The 12,250-nt window shown below is 32.7% G+C and overlaps 1 protein-coding gene across 2 annotated transcripts in view; it reads left to right on the top strand.

Annotated features, from left to right (window-relative positions):
• LOC105233937 (tubulin beta chain) overlaps nucleotides 1-12,250 on the top strand; it is a 114,191-nt gene that overhangs the window by 67,994 nt on the left and 33,947 nt on the right. For both annotated transcript variants that reach the window (XM_049450498.1, XM_049450497.1), the window contains exons 2-3: nucleotides 3,573-3,807; nucleotides 3,921-4,150. In XM_049450498.1, the coding sequence (XP_049306455.1) occupies nucleotides 3,573-3,807; nucleotides 3,921-4,150 (465 nt within the window). The remainder of the gene's footprint in view (nucleotides 1-3,572; nucleotides 3,808-3,920; nucleotides 4,151-12,250) is intronic.

The raw sequence follows: 12,250 nt of genomic DNA, 5'->3' as shown, positions 1-12,250 counted from the left end.
GTCGTGTTTTTGATTGGTACAATTTATTCAAAAAGGGTCGAGAGCACGTTCAACATCAGTCCATCAACATCAACTGATTATCAATACGTCGATTAACAATAAGAGATCTTACCGTCATCGTTGAAATATAAGAACGATCAGTGAAAACCATTTTGAAAGATCTTTTCCGCCTAAGTGATTCCAAATTCACTAAATTTTTTTGTGAAAAACAGCGTCCCGTTAACGTCTGTGAAACAATGCCTTCCGACTACCAGAATGGTATGAATTGTATTATTACCAAAGAGGAGTCTTAGATCTATGCATTTAACTTGAAAACAGACGATCAATCGGTCAAATATTGTGACAAGGTGAGTCGAAGCCGAAAAATCCACGTCAAAGCAGGTCAAAAATTAAGGTTATATTGACAATTTTCCTTGATTATTGAAATATGGTGCACTCCGAATTCCTTTCGACCGGCCAAACTATCAACAACGAGTACTATTTGAACGTCATGTGTCGCTTGCGCGAAGCTATTCGTATAAAGTGGTCTTAATTATGGGCGGACAACTCTTGGTTTTTGCACAGTCGCATATTGCATAAATTCTTCGTGAGTTTTTCGTCAAATTTTCAACCAATATCGTGCGTGCCGCAACTACAGTATTCTCCTGATTTAGTTTCATGTGACTTCTGGCTATTCAGCAAACTCAAACGGCCGTTCCGGAGAAATCGTTTGAGTCAGCTACATTCATTAAAGGTTATTCCGGAAATTGACTTTTACAACTGTTTCTAGAATTGAAAACATTGGCCAAGGGTGTTTACTTTGAAGGGGACGACTTTTTAAGAATTTAAAACTTATGAACAAAGAGTTATTATTTTTTGTTCATATTCGTATAATCCATGGTAACACATACATGTAAAAGAATACAAAAGTAGAAAATAAAGAAAACTTTAAGTAATATTTGACTCTTCTCTCTAAATAAGAGCTTCGCTACATTAACTGAGAATAACAGTAGTCCATACTTACTTGAGGGAAATCAAATGCTCGTTACGTTACGCTATATTTAAGCTGGGTAAGGGCATGAACTTTTTAAAAAATACCTCTTATTTATTTTTTAGCTATTAAAGAAGCAATAGATCCACTGCTCAGTACTTCAGGTGAAAATTGTATTAGAAGGACATTAGAGTATAGCCTGGGCTTAATATCAAATTTAATTGGGATATAACTATACACAGCTTTCAAGATCCTCTGCTTTTGAGCATTTTATTCAGCTGTCATTTCCTCAAACTAAATAACAGCTTCAAGCTATAAAGTCTTAAAAATATGGTATATAGATGTAGCATACGGCATCTGTATCAAGCAAAGGGCTTATCGAACGATAACTTGAATTAAGTTCAAGTACTTAAGATTTCTTTTTTTTTTTGAAAATTAAAACTTTTACGGATTGCATTTTCATTCACTTTAAAATTTATGAAAAATAATATTCCGTTATAATATTCCGAACCAAGTTTTGTTTTCACTTAATGCCAGGACAAGCAATATGCTGATAAAAGAGTATCGATTTTAAGGAGTTCTGCAATTCGAAAACAAACAAAATATTTTTAAAACGACAAATATTTTTTTCATATTTTTAAAAACACACTTGCAGCTCAGAGTCCATGCACTCAGACTCATTCCCACAAAGGTGGACACTTTTGTAAGGTGCAACAATATCCTCGGACAAATAGCAGCAAAATAGAAATTTGTATTTTCATAAACACGTGAAATTGCTTTCAATCGCAACGCGGGTAAAAAAACGAAGAGAATGCGAAAGAATTGCAAAGAATAGAATAACAAAATGAATATCAATTTCCAATAACGAAGCTGCATAAATTGCTTGCACCCATACGAAACACCGCGTGGAAATGGTGGAAAAATAGTTGTGGGCGCGAATTCTAGCGATTTCAACTGGCGACAAAGCATCAACTAAGGGCATGTCAGGTATAAACGTATATATGTGTATCTGTCTGTGCTGCAAGCAGATAAACATATGTGCTGGTATTTGCAAGCACCGTTTGAACTATAAATGCCGGCGGCGAAATTGCTTGAGAACCCGCACAGCAGATCTATTCACATCTAACGCGCCCCACACAACCCACTGGCACACACACACAGCCACTGTCAGTCGTCGTCCGCGTTTTTAGCGCAGCAAAATGGAAATTTTTGTTAAAATTCATTGATCTATGCACTATATTTCTTTGCTCTATGTGTGTGTGTGTGTGTAATTTTTTTGCGATGATATTTTTTCCACGACCACTTTCATTGTGCTACGAGTACAACGTTTGTTACTTGGATATTGTAATGAATGCCCGCGGTGGCGAATTTTTCCAAGCTTTTTTTTCAGTTTACAAGGATATGAATTTCAGCAGCGTAAAATGATTATTCCACTCGTTTTGTGTTTCTTTATTTTTGCGCTGAAAAACTATTTTGCTACCGATCGAATTATGCGCTTATGCAGTTATATGAGCACGTATGCTTGTATTTTATGTGCATATAAATGTGTGTAATGCATTATGTACACTCGTGGCGCTGATTATAAAGACAGAGATTGACAAATATTGCATTGTTCGTTTATCAAAAGGTAGAAAAATAGCTTTCGATTAGAAAAAGAGTTAACTTCAGTCGCTCAGTTTGTATGTAACGGTTCGATCTGAATAATTTTCTCGGAGATTGCACCGTTGCCAATTTTCGTTGAGTATGAAAGTTTTCCACACAACAGCTGTATACTATAGAGGTCGGATCAGAACAATTTCAGAGATTACACCCTTGTCTTAGACAAAAGTTCATGACAAATTTCATGATGACATCTCGAGAAATTAAAAAAAAAATGTTGATACAAGCACTTAATAGAAGTAGAAAGTACAATTTTTATCAGAAAAAGCGCTAACTTAGTTTCATTAATTTGCCTCAAAAATGCACCGATTAGTAGTATATACAAGATATATATGAGGAGTATATATAAATTAAACCTTTTAGAAAACGGAGCCACACCCGATTTTGAAAATCATAAGCCCCACAGAAGCCCTATCCGACTAAAGCCTCCGCTTGCTAATTTACTGGCCGTGACTGTATTTTTATATTGTTTTCTTGCAAGCATTATTTCATTGATTTTCACGCGCCATCAAAAATATTTGCATTTTCATGTATTGAATATTCAGTAGTGTGAGTTTTTTTCTTCATTTCTAGAGAATTTTATATAATTTGCAATGTATGTGCATTTGTCGCTAGCAGATTTTTATTTATTTGTTAAAGCATGAAAGGATAATTTTGCGCCATGAAGTATGCAACAATGTCGTGAAACGTAATTTTGTAATAAATCTTGAAATTTTTTTAGAAAATATGAAGCTACATAAAGCAAAAAAAAATTAAATTAAATATAATATAATAACTGGTATTTTTTATGATGAATATCATGGATATTTTTCAGTATTTTTATATTTGTAAAAAATATTTTAAATACTACGTATTGTGTATTTTATTTTACCATTACTTTTACAAAATTGTATTTATTTTCTTAAATTAATTTTTTATTTTAATTTTTGTTTTTTTATTTTAGTTCTGGGAAATCATCTCCGATGAGCATGGCATCGACCCGAATGGCATGTACGTTGGTGAGAACGATTTGCAATTGGAACGCATCGATGTGTACTACAATGAGGCCAGCAGTGGTAAATACGTACCACGCGCTGTACTCATCGATTTGGAGCCAGGCACAATGGATGCTGTTCGCCAATCGCCAATGGGTATGCTATTCAGGCCAGATAACTTCGTGTTCGGCCAGTCCGGAGCGGGTGAGTAAAAACTAAACCAATTGAAATTATAAAATATCGTTGAACTGCAGATTGCAGGATAGATTTGATGCAAATGAACACTTTTGGATTTTAATAAAACTTTGAAATTCCAGGCAATAACTGGGCCAAAGGTCATTACACAGAGGGCGCCGAGCTAATTGACTCTGTATTGGATGTGCTGCGCAAAGAGTCTGAGGGTTGCGATTGCCTGCAAGGCTTCCAATTGGCACATTCTCTAGGTGGCGGTACCGGCTCCGGTCTGGGTACACTGCTTATTTCCAAAATACGCGAAGAGTACCCCGACAGGATAATGAACACATTTTCAGTGGTGCCATCGCCAAAGGTGAGTGAAATGCTAAATTTGCATGGTTAAAATAGAAGAATATGGTCATATGTAAGTAGAGAGCGAAATGGAGTTTCACGAAGTGTGTGGAAGTAGTGTTTAATTAGTATACATATATTTAAATACGAAAATAATTTTTTAATCAAAAAAATTTATGTTTTTAATTTCTCTATTTAAAATTTAAATTTTTTTTAGTTACACTAATTTTTGTTAGAATTATTTTATTTAATTAATTATTTTTCAAATTTGGTCCCAAGCAAATTAACTATTTTCCCTTATTTACTTTAATTACTTAAGAATGATACATTCTTATATTTATTTAAATTAAGAAATATTTTTTTTTTATTTAATTAATATTAATAGTAATCGATTGATCCAAAAAAAGTATTATAAATTAATTAATTTTATTAAAAAATAATAATTAATAAAAAATTTATTTAATTAAGTACTGAGTAATAATAGTTATTAATTAATTTTTTATTAATTATTCCATAGAATTAATTAATTTATAATAATTTTTTTGGATTACTCGATTACTATTTATTGATAAATTATTTTTCAAATTTTTGCTTATGTTAATTAATTATTTTCCCTTATTTATTTTAATTTAGTTAGTTTAATAATTGGGTAAATTTATAATTATTTATTAAATATCGATTTAAATCATTTCTGTTTCTACTAATTGCGTTAAATTAATTACATTATAGAAACTCTGGAAATCATTAATTATTATTACTAATTAATACTTAATTAATTTTTTTTTTAATTATTAAATTAAAATTATTATTTTTAACAAAAAATAAATTATTTTTAATATATTATCAATCAAGTTTCCTTTATGTTTAAATTTATTACATTTTTTAATTAATTATACAATTTATTTAATTATTTGTTTTAATTAAATACTTAATAATATTTTTTTGGATTAATTGATTACTTATTTACTCGTAGTAACTTTTTAACTTTGTACTTAAAGATACTTGTTAAGAAGTTCCCTAATGTATTTTAATTAAATTAGTTTAATTAATTAATTAATAGATAAGTTATTTCTTTGTTACTAATTGAATTAAATTTATTACCTAAAACCAACTCTTTAAATTATTAATTAATTAGTTAATTACATTTCAAAAATGAATTAATTAATTAATTTAATTTATAATTTAAAAAATTAATTTAATTTAATTAGATTTTTATTAATTATTAAATTAAAATTTTTATGTTTATTTAATAAAAAATCAATTATTTTTAATAAATTATAATTAGAAGTTTCCAATATTTTTAACTTTATTCGATTTTTTAATTAATTATTTAATTAATTTTATTATTTGATTAATTTAATTAATTTATAATTTTTTTTTTAATTTATTGTTTTTTATTTATCGATGACTTATTTAACTATTTTTAGTTTTTTTAATTAAGAATATTGATTAATTTCCCTTATTTATTTTAATTAAGTAGTTTTTTCAATTATTTATTAATTCAATTATGTATCCAATTAAATTATATTTTTTTACTAATTATACTAATACTTCCTATTTATTTTAGTTAAATAAATTATGTTTTATTTACTACTCAATTAAATCAGGTAAATTTTATTAATTTTCTAATTAATTAATTATTTTTTATAAATTATTTATATTAGAAATAGTTATTTATTCATTATTCAATTAACTTATTATTTTTCATTAATTATTTAATTTAATTAATTTTATTTTAAGTAGAAATTTGATCAATTATTCATTATTGATGAATTAATTGACACTTACAATTAATTACGGGTAATTATTTGACTTTTTTCATTATCGCCCCGTATTGCGTAATACTGCCAGCTTAAATCGACTTTCCACATCCAAACAGCTTTTATTAAAAACGAATTTTGCAATTATTTTTACCGCTTTGCATTTGCTCATAATTAGTCGTGTCAAATGTTAGCTTAGCAATAAATTCGTATGAAAACGACAATAAATATGTCTAATATTTAATGCGAAAAATTAATCGCGCTGCAATTGCGAGCGAAATGTGCAAAAAAGATGACAACAAAAAGCAACAACATATTGCATAATAGAATGTAATAAAATATATATTTTAGCAGCTAATTAGTACAAAGCGCCTAATTTCTGATGATTATTAATTTTTGCAAATTCTTTGACAAATTTGCTTAATTTATTGACATTTATATTGTTCGGCCGCAATGAACCCGCTGGCGGCTTTACCAATTCAGGCGGCAGCAATCAGCAATGCTAATATTTGTAAATCGCTTAACCGTTAGTGTGTAAACAAAGGGCGCAAATGTGTATATATAGTGGTGTGTGGGCGTGCATAGGTGTTTGTGCGTGTGGATGTGTGTGTGTGAAAGGCCAGCTGGTCACGCAGCGGCTAATTGTCAAATGCACCACAAATGTCAACGCGCCTGAATTAGTTTCGCGAAAATTTTAAGCGCGCAAAATTACATCAAAAGCACCCACACACGCACACACACACAAACACACATTACTATAGAGCCTAGCAATGCAACTAAATTATGCACCCAGAAATATGTGTTAATTATTGTGTGACGCAATTGACTGGCAAAACAAAAATAAATTGAATTAAATGCAAAACCACAATTTGTCAGCGCACACGTAAACACTTTATGTGCGCCCACGTGTATGTATGTGTGGGGCATAAAAATTTATGCACAATACCAATAACTGTTATAAGCTGCGTAATTGAAATTAATTACATACGCACACACGCACCGCGGCTCGCGCTCGCCAATTGATTTCTTGCTGCTTTGTATGCACAGATTCGTAATTGCTATTTTTATTATATTTAAATTTTTGTTGTTGTTGTTGTTATACTTTAAGCATAATTTAATTAAGGCATGCACATTAGCTTTGGCCTTAATTTGGCTGTTGATTGATTGAAGTGCGTATGCGCATAAAAATGAGAAATGCTTAAATGCTTCGCCAACACCTACACACACACATAAACACAAACACACGCCCACAGCGGCGCGTATACAACCATAACACAATTTATACTCCGTTGTTTGTGTTAGTGCGTTAGCAGCACACCTGCTTTGCATATTAATTATGTTTAATACGCTATGCCACGCTCCGCTACGCTCCGGCACTTGCAAATGAGCGTCGAGTGTGTTTTGCAAAAATTAAAATTGAAATTAATTAGCTGCGAGATGTGTAAAGGAATAGCATTGCAGTAATTAAATGGAGGTTACTCATACGACATGACGACCCCTGGCTGGCAAGCGCTTAGCTGCATGAGTTGGGATTAAACTTGAGTTTATTATTGGCGTAAAGAATTTTGCAAATATGCAAATTAGTTTTAATATCAAAATAGCAAATTATAAGCATAATTTATTTGAAAACTAAAAAATAAACAACACCTCTGTTGGTCCCTAAAGTGCAGAGCTACTTTCTTTAGCATATCGTAACGCGCAAATTGGCATTTGCAAAGCTATTTCTAGAACTTTACGATAGCAATGACTTTTTGGAAGTTCGAAAACGCACATTTTATAGGTATAGCGTAAGCTTGCGACTATCTTACGGGGATGAGTATGTTCTTATCGCTGCTGTGATTAAAATTAAAAAAGTTTAAACAACAACGAAGTGCGTTTTTTATAAGAACTACATGAATAACAAAAAGAAAACGTAATCAGCCACGGTTTAGTAGTTCTTTCTAGCTAAAATATTAAATATAAACAACCTTTTGCTATAGCACATGACTCGATGGTGGCCCACTGGCCAAGTTTCCGCGAAGCCCGGCTATCTATAATAGTAATAGAACACAAGAGGATACGTCACCACTGACTCGCTTCTCATGTTACCGACAGCGGTTTTAGGGTGCCTTTTTTTGCTAGCTTAGCAACCTTACAATTTCCTACGATTCCGCTGTAGCCTGGCACCCATACCACTCTTATAACAAAGACACTCGATGCTATTGATAGCGAGGTTAGGCACTCTTTGATCAGCTCTAAACGCACTGTTAATGACTTCAAGGCTAGTGGATGGTCACTTCTCTGAAGGCGGCTGCACTTCGGAGTAGTAAATCTACTGCAACTCTCATAGCTGCAAACTCGGCTTAAAAAACACTGCAATAGTCAGGTAGTCGCCGGCACATGGGCAGAGAAGGAGCCGCCAGAGTTCCGTTTGGCGACTCCATGATCCAAATGATAAGCTAGGAAGTCAAAGTGACTGTGAATTTATGAGTGTTGACACACATGTTCTTTTAAGAACCCCGACTCTCTGAATCTGATAGCAGTTTCGCAGCAATACACCTTCCGACGATGTTTACGGGCAATATGTTCAAGATGGCGTTAAGTGCCATGGTTCGAGTGGACCTTAGTGCACCACACATGCTGATGAGAACCACTCATTGAACGCTCTCGCGTTTCTTTGCAAGTGTGGGCTTTTCTATAGCCCTCCACCACATAAAGACGATAGAACATAATATTCTTGACTATGATGTCGTAGAGCCAGAAGGCAACTTTCTGTGAGAGAGCCTACCTATTGCCAATGACTTCTTTACAGCACTACAAGACAATTGTGACCTTTTTCGTTTTCTACAATTTCGCTACTCCAAATGAGGTCACCTTCAAATAAGTGGTATTTTTTCGACCTGTGATTGGTTTTCAAGAAGAAATGAAATGCATATAATTCAATATTAACGCCTAGAATTTAGATTTATTATAAGAACAAGGATTTGTCATTATGTTTTGAAAATAATTTTGAGCAAATAACACCACAAAGAAAAATTAATCCTGTAATGTTGAATCAGATGATCATGGAAGCCACGCTAGACCCAATACGCAGTCACCAAAAATTTCCTTCAATACATGAATGACATGCAGCGCTGTGTCAGTGGAAACTAAGGTCTTCCACATGATGACTCTATCCGTTATTTTAGTAATAAATTTTCAGGACTTGCGAACGTTGGTCCGCAATAAGCCTTTTCATTACGAAATGGCAAACCAAACTGAATGTAAGTCAAGGAAAAGCCATCAAAATCCGCACAAAGAGTATTGCCTCATTGAAAGTCACACGACTTGAAAAAAACACTTTTTGTATTTAAATCAATTTATTTTCAATGAAAGCACAGATAAATAAATCTGTCCTTGAAAACTGTCCATTCTAGTATGAAGAAAATCCACAAATATATTGCTGAACAACCATTACATGCACTTCAATTGACAGTATGGTGTGGTTTTTGGTCTGGTGGAATCATCGTTCCGTACGTCTTTCAAAATGTCAATGGAGAGCGGTGTAGATCGATGATAACCAACGTTTTATGTCCGTAATTGGAAGAAGCTGATCTTGACAATATCTGGTTCCAACAAGACTGGGCCACATGCCACACAGCACGTGTAACAACCGAAGTATTTGTAAGAAAAGTTTGGAAATTCGATTATTTCAAGAAAATGTGCTATTGAATGGCCTTCAAAACGTTGTGATTTAACACCATTATACTACATCTTGTAGGACTATTTAAAGTCATTGGTCTTTAGTAATACACCGAACTCCCTTCAAGCTTTAGAAGTCAATATTGAACGTGCTATTCATGGCATATGACTTGATTTAGTGGAAAAGTACTCGAAAATAGTGGGTCCATCGAATTGTATCGATTGTACTTCGCATTTAAATAAAATACATTTGAATTTCCTTAAGGATTATAGTGTTTTTTTTTTTAAATAAAATTATATAACTCTTATTGGAGAACCCTGTATCATTAAATGTGTTCCTTAATTAATAGCTTATTTCAATCGTTTGCTTGCCGCCTCAAAAATTTAATTTACCTTCTGCCATTTTAATATACTTTCTGCAACTGCTTTCCACTCATATGTATTTACATTTATTTCATACATATGTGTGTGTATCGTAGGTTTATAACTCATTTGCACTTATTATGTTTGCTTTCGTTTGCAAATAATTGGAACACATTATCTCAAATTATATTTTTTTACTATAAATAACAAATTAAAATATTTTCACCCACACTTTAGTGAAGTGAATATCTTGTTTGTAATGGTGTATGTATGTATATATAACATATGTATATACATGTGTATATTAAATGGCATGGATATGTGAGTAAGCATAGCTGACGACGCACATCATTTCAATTTTAATTACGATTTGACATTTTATTAAACATAACATGAATACCGTTATTGACATGTGGAAAAATATGCACATTAATTTGTTTGATATGTGTCAAGGTGTGTGGATGTTGTGTGGTAGTATTTGTGAACATGTGTGCTTATAAAAGTCGGTTTTTATTTAATTTTTTAGTAATAATTTTTTATATTAATATTTTTTAAGCCTGATCGGGTTATACAAGTTTTAAACGAAAATTCAGTCCACAGATCTACTTGCAATGCCAACTTTAGTGCCTTGAAGGGGAATTTTCATATTCACTGCTAAGCGAATTATTGGTTAGATCGAGACTTACAGCAAATTTATGTTTGAAAGTAGTTTATCACCGATTCTCTGATACCCCTAACACATTGAACTCTTCGCCAAACTAAGCCTCTCAAATTAGCTCATTTCAATTAACGTAAACTTTGAAAACATGCGAAAGCCTTTCGATATTTTGTTGACAAATATACTTTATTCATTACATTTGATATGTATAACAGAGAAACATTTATATATTCTACACTAGTAAATATCGTTATACTAAATATGAGTAACAGAGACACCTTTTCTTATCCCTCACTGTCAAAAGTATAATAGAAACAGTGAGAGTATCAAACCGATTTTTAATCAAGAAGTTCTAGCGTGTACCTCTTAATGTATGCCTTACGAGGGTGTCTAAGTAAGTAAGTAAGAGACAATTGTAAATTTATTATCAGAAACTCTATATCTCCTTCAGTTTCATACTTCCTGACTACAGATTTGCAAAACGTGGTTGTTACAGCTAATGTAACGATAGAGTTATTGCTTCGCAGAGCAGCGGCCTTCAGAGATGCACTCTTCTTATATGACGGCGATACTAGCCAACTGCGCTCCAGGCTGGTTAAGGAATACTTAACTTCGTTATCAATGGCATCGAGTCACTTTGTGATAGGACCAGCCAGACAACAGCGGAATCACAGGTATCATTGTAAGCTGATGAGCTGGCAAGAAAAGGCACTCTAGTCCGGTTATCAGTAGAATGGCAAGGGGTCCATTCAACGTTCCCTTTATGCGTTCTACTACTGAATAGCTGAGCGCAAGAGATTTAGTGAGCTTTTTGTCTCAATAAGGCTACATTCTCTCACACTTTCAGTATCATTTTTATACCCATAACAGGGTATATTAAGTTCCGTTTGTCACGAAGTTTGAAACACCCAGAAAGAAGTGTCAGAGACCCTATAAAGTATATATAAATTTGATCAGTATGTTGAGCTGAGTCGATTTAGCTATGTCCGTCTGTCCGTCCGTCCGTCTGTCTATGTATACATGAACTAGTCCTTCAGTTTTTAAGATATCGTTTTGAAATTTTGCAAACGTCATTTTCTCTACAAGAAGCTGCTCATTTGTCGGAACTGTTCATATTGGACCACTATAGCACGATCGGCATCAACTTATTGTATGGAAAACTTTTGCATTTGAGAAGATATATTCACGAAATTTGGTATAGATTATTTTCTAATCCAACAATGTAATGTTCGAAGAAATTGTTCAGATCGGTTAACTATTGCATATAGCTGCCATATAAACCGAACGATCAGAATCAAGGGCTTGTATGGAAAACTTTCGCATTTGACGTGGCATCTTCACGAAATTTAACCTGGGTTACTGTTTAAGGAATTAACATAATCTCCGAAGAAATTGTTCAGATCGGTTAACTATAGCATATAGCTTTCATACAAACCGGACACATAGTTACTAAAAGAAATGCTCCTGTGAAGGGTATATTTCCTTCGGTGCAGCCCTTAAATGAGAGAACCAAATCTTACAACTCAATCCATATTCATATATATCCATATTCTACTCAAACAACTCTTGAAAAAAAACGTTTCGCAATTTTTTCAAATGATCGAAAACAGACTTCGAAAATATGTTCCTCGTATAATTTGGAATAAGTCCTTAGTACTTTATATACTCTAACTACCAAAGT

This window comes from Bactrocera dorsalis, chromosome 2, assembly GCF_023373825.1.
Source record: "Bactrocera dorsalis isolate Fly_Bdor chromosome 2, ASM2337382v1, whole genome shotgun sequence".
Classification (NCBI taxonomy): Eukaryota; Metazoa; Arthropoda; class Insecta; order Diptera; family Tephritidae; genus Bactrocera; species Bactrocera dorsalis.
The sequence above is the reverse complement of the archived record's forward strand: the minus strand, read 5'-3'. Positions and strand labels throughout refer to the sequence as shown.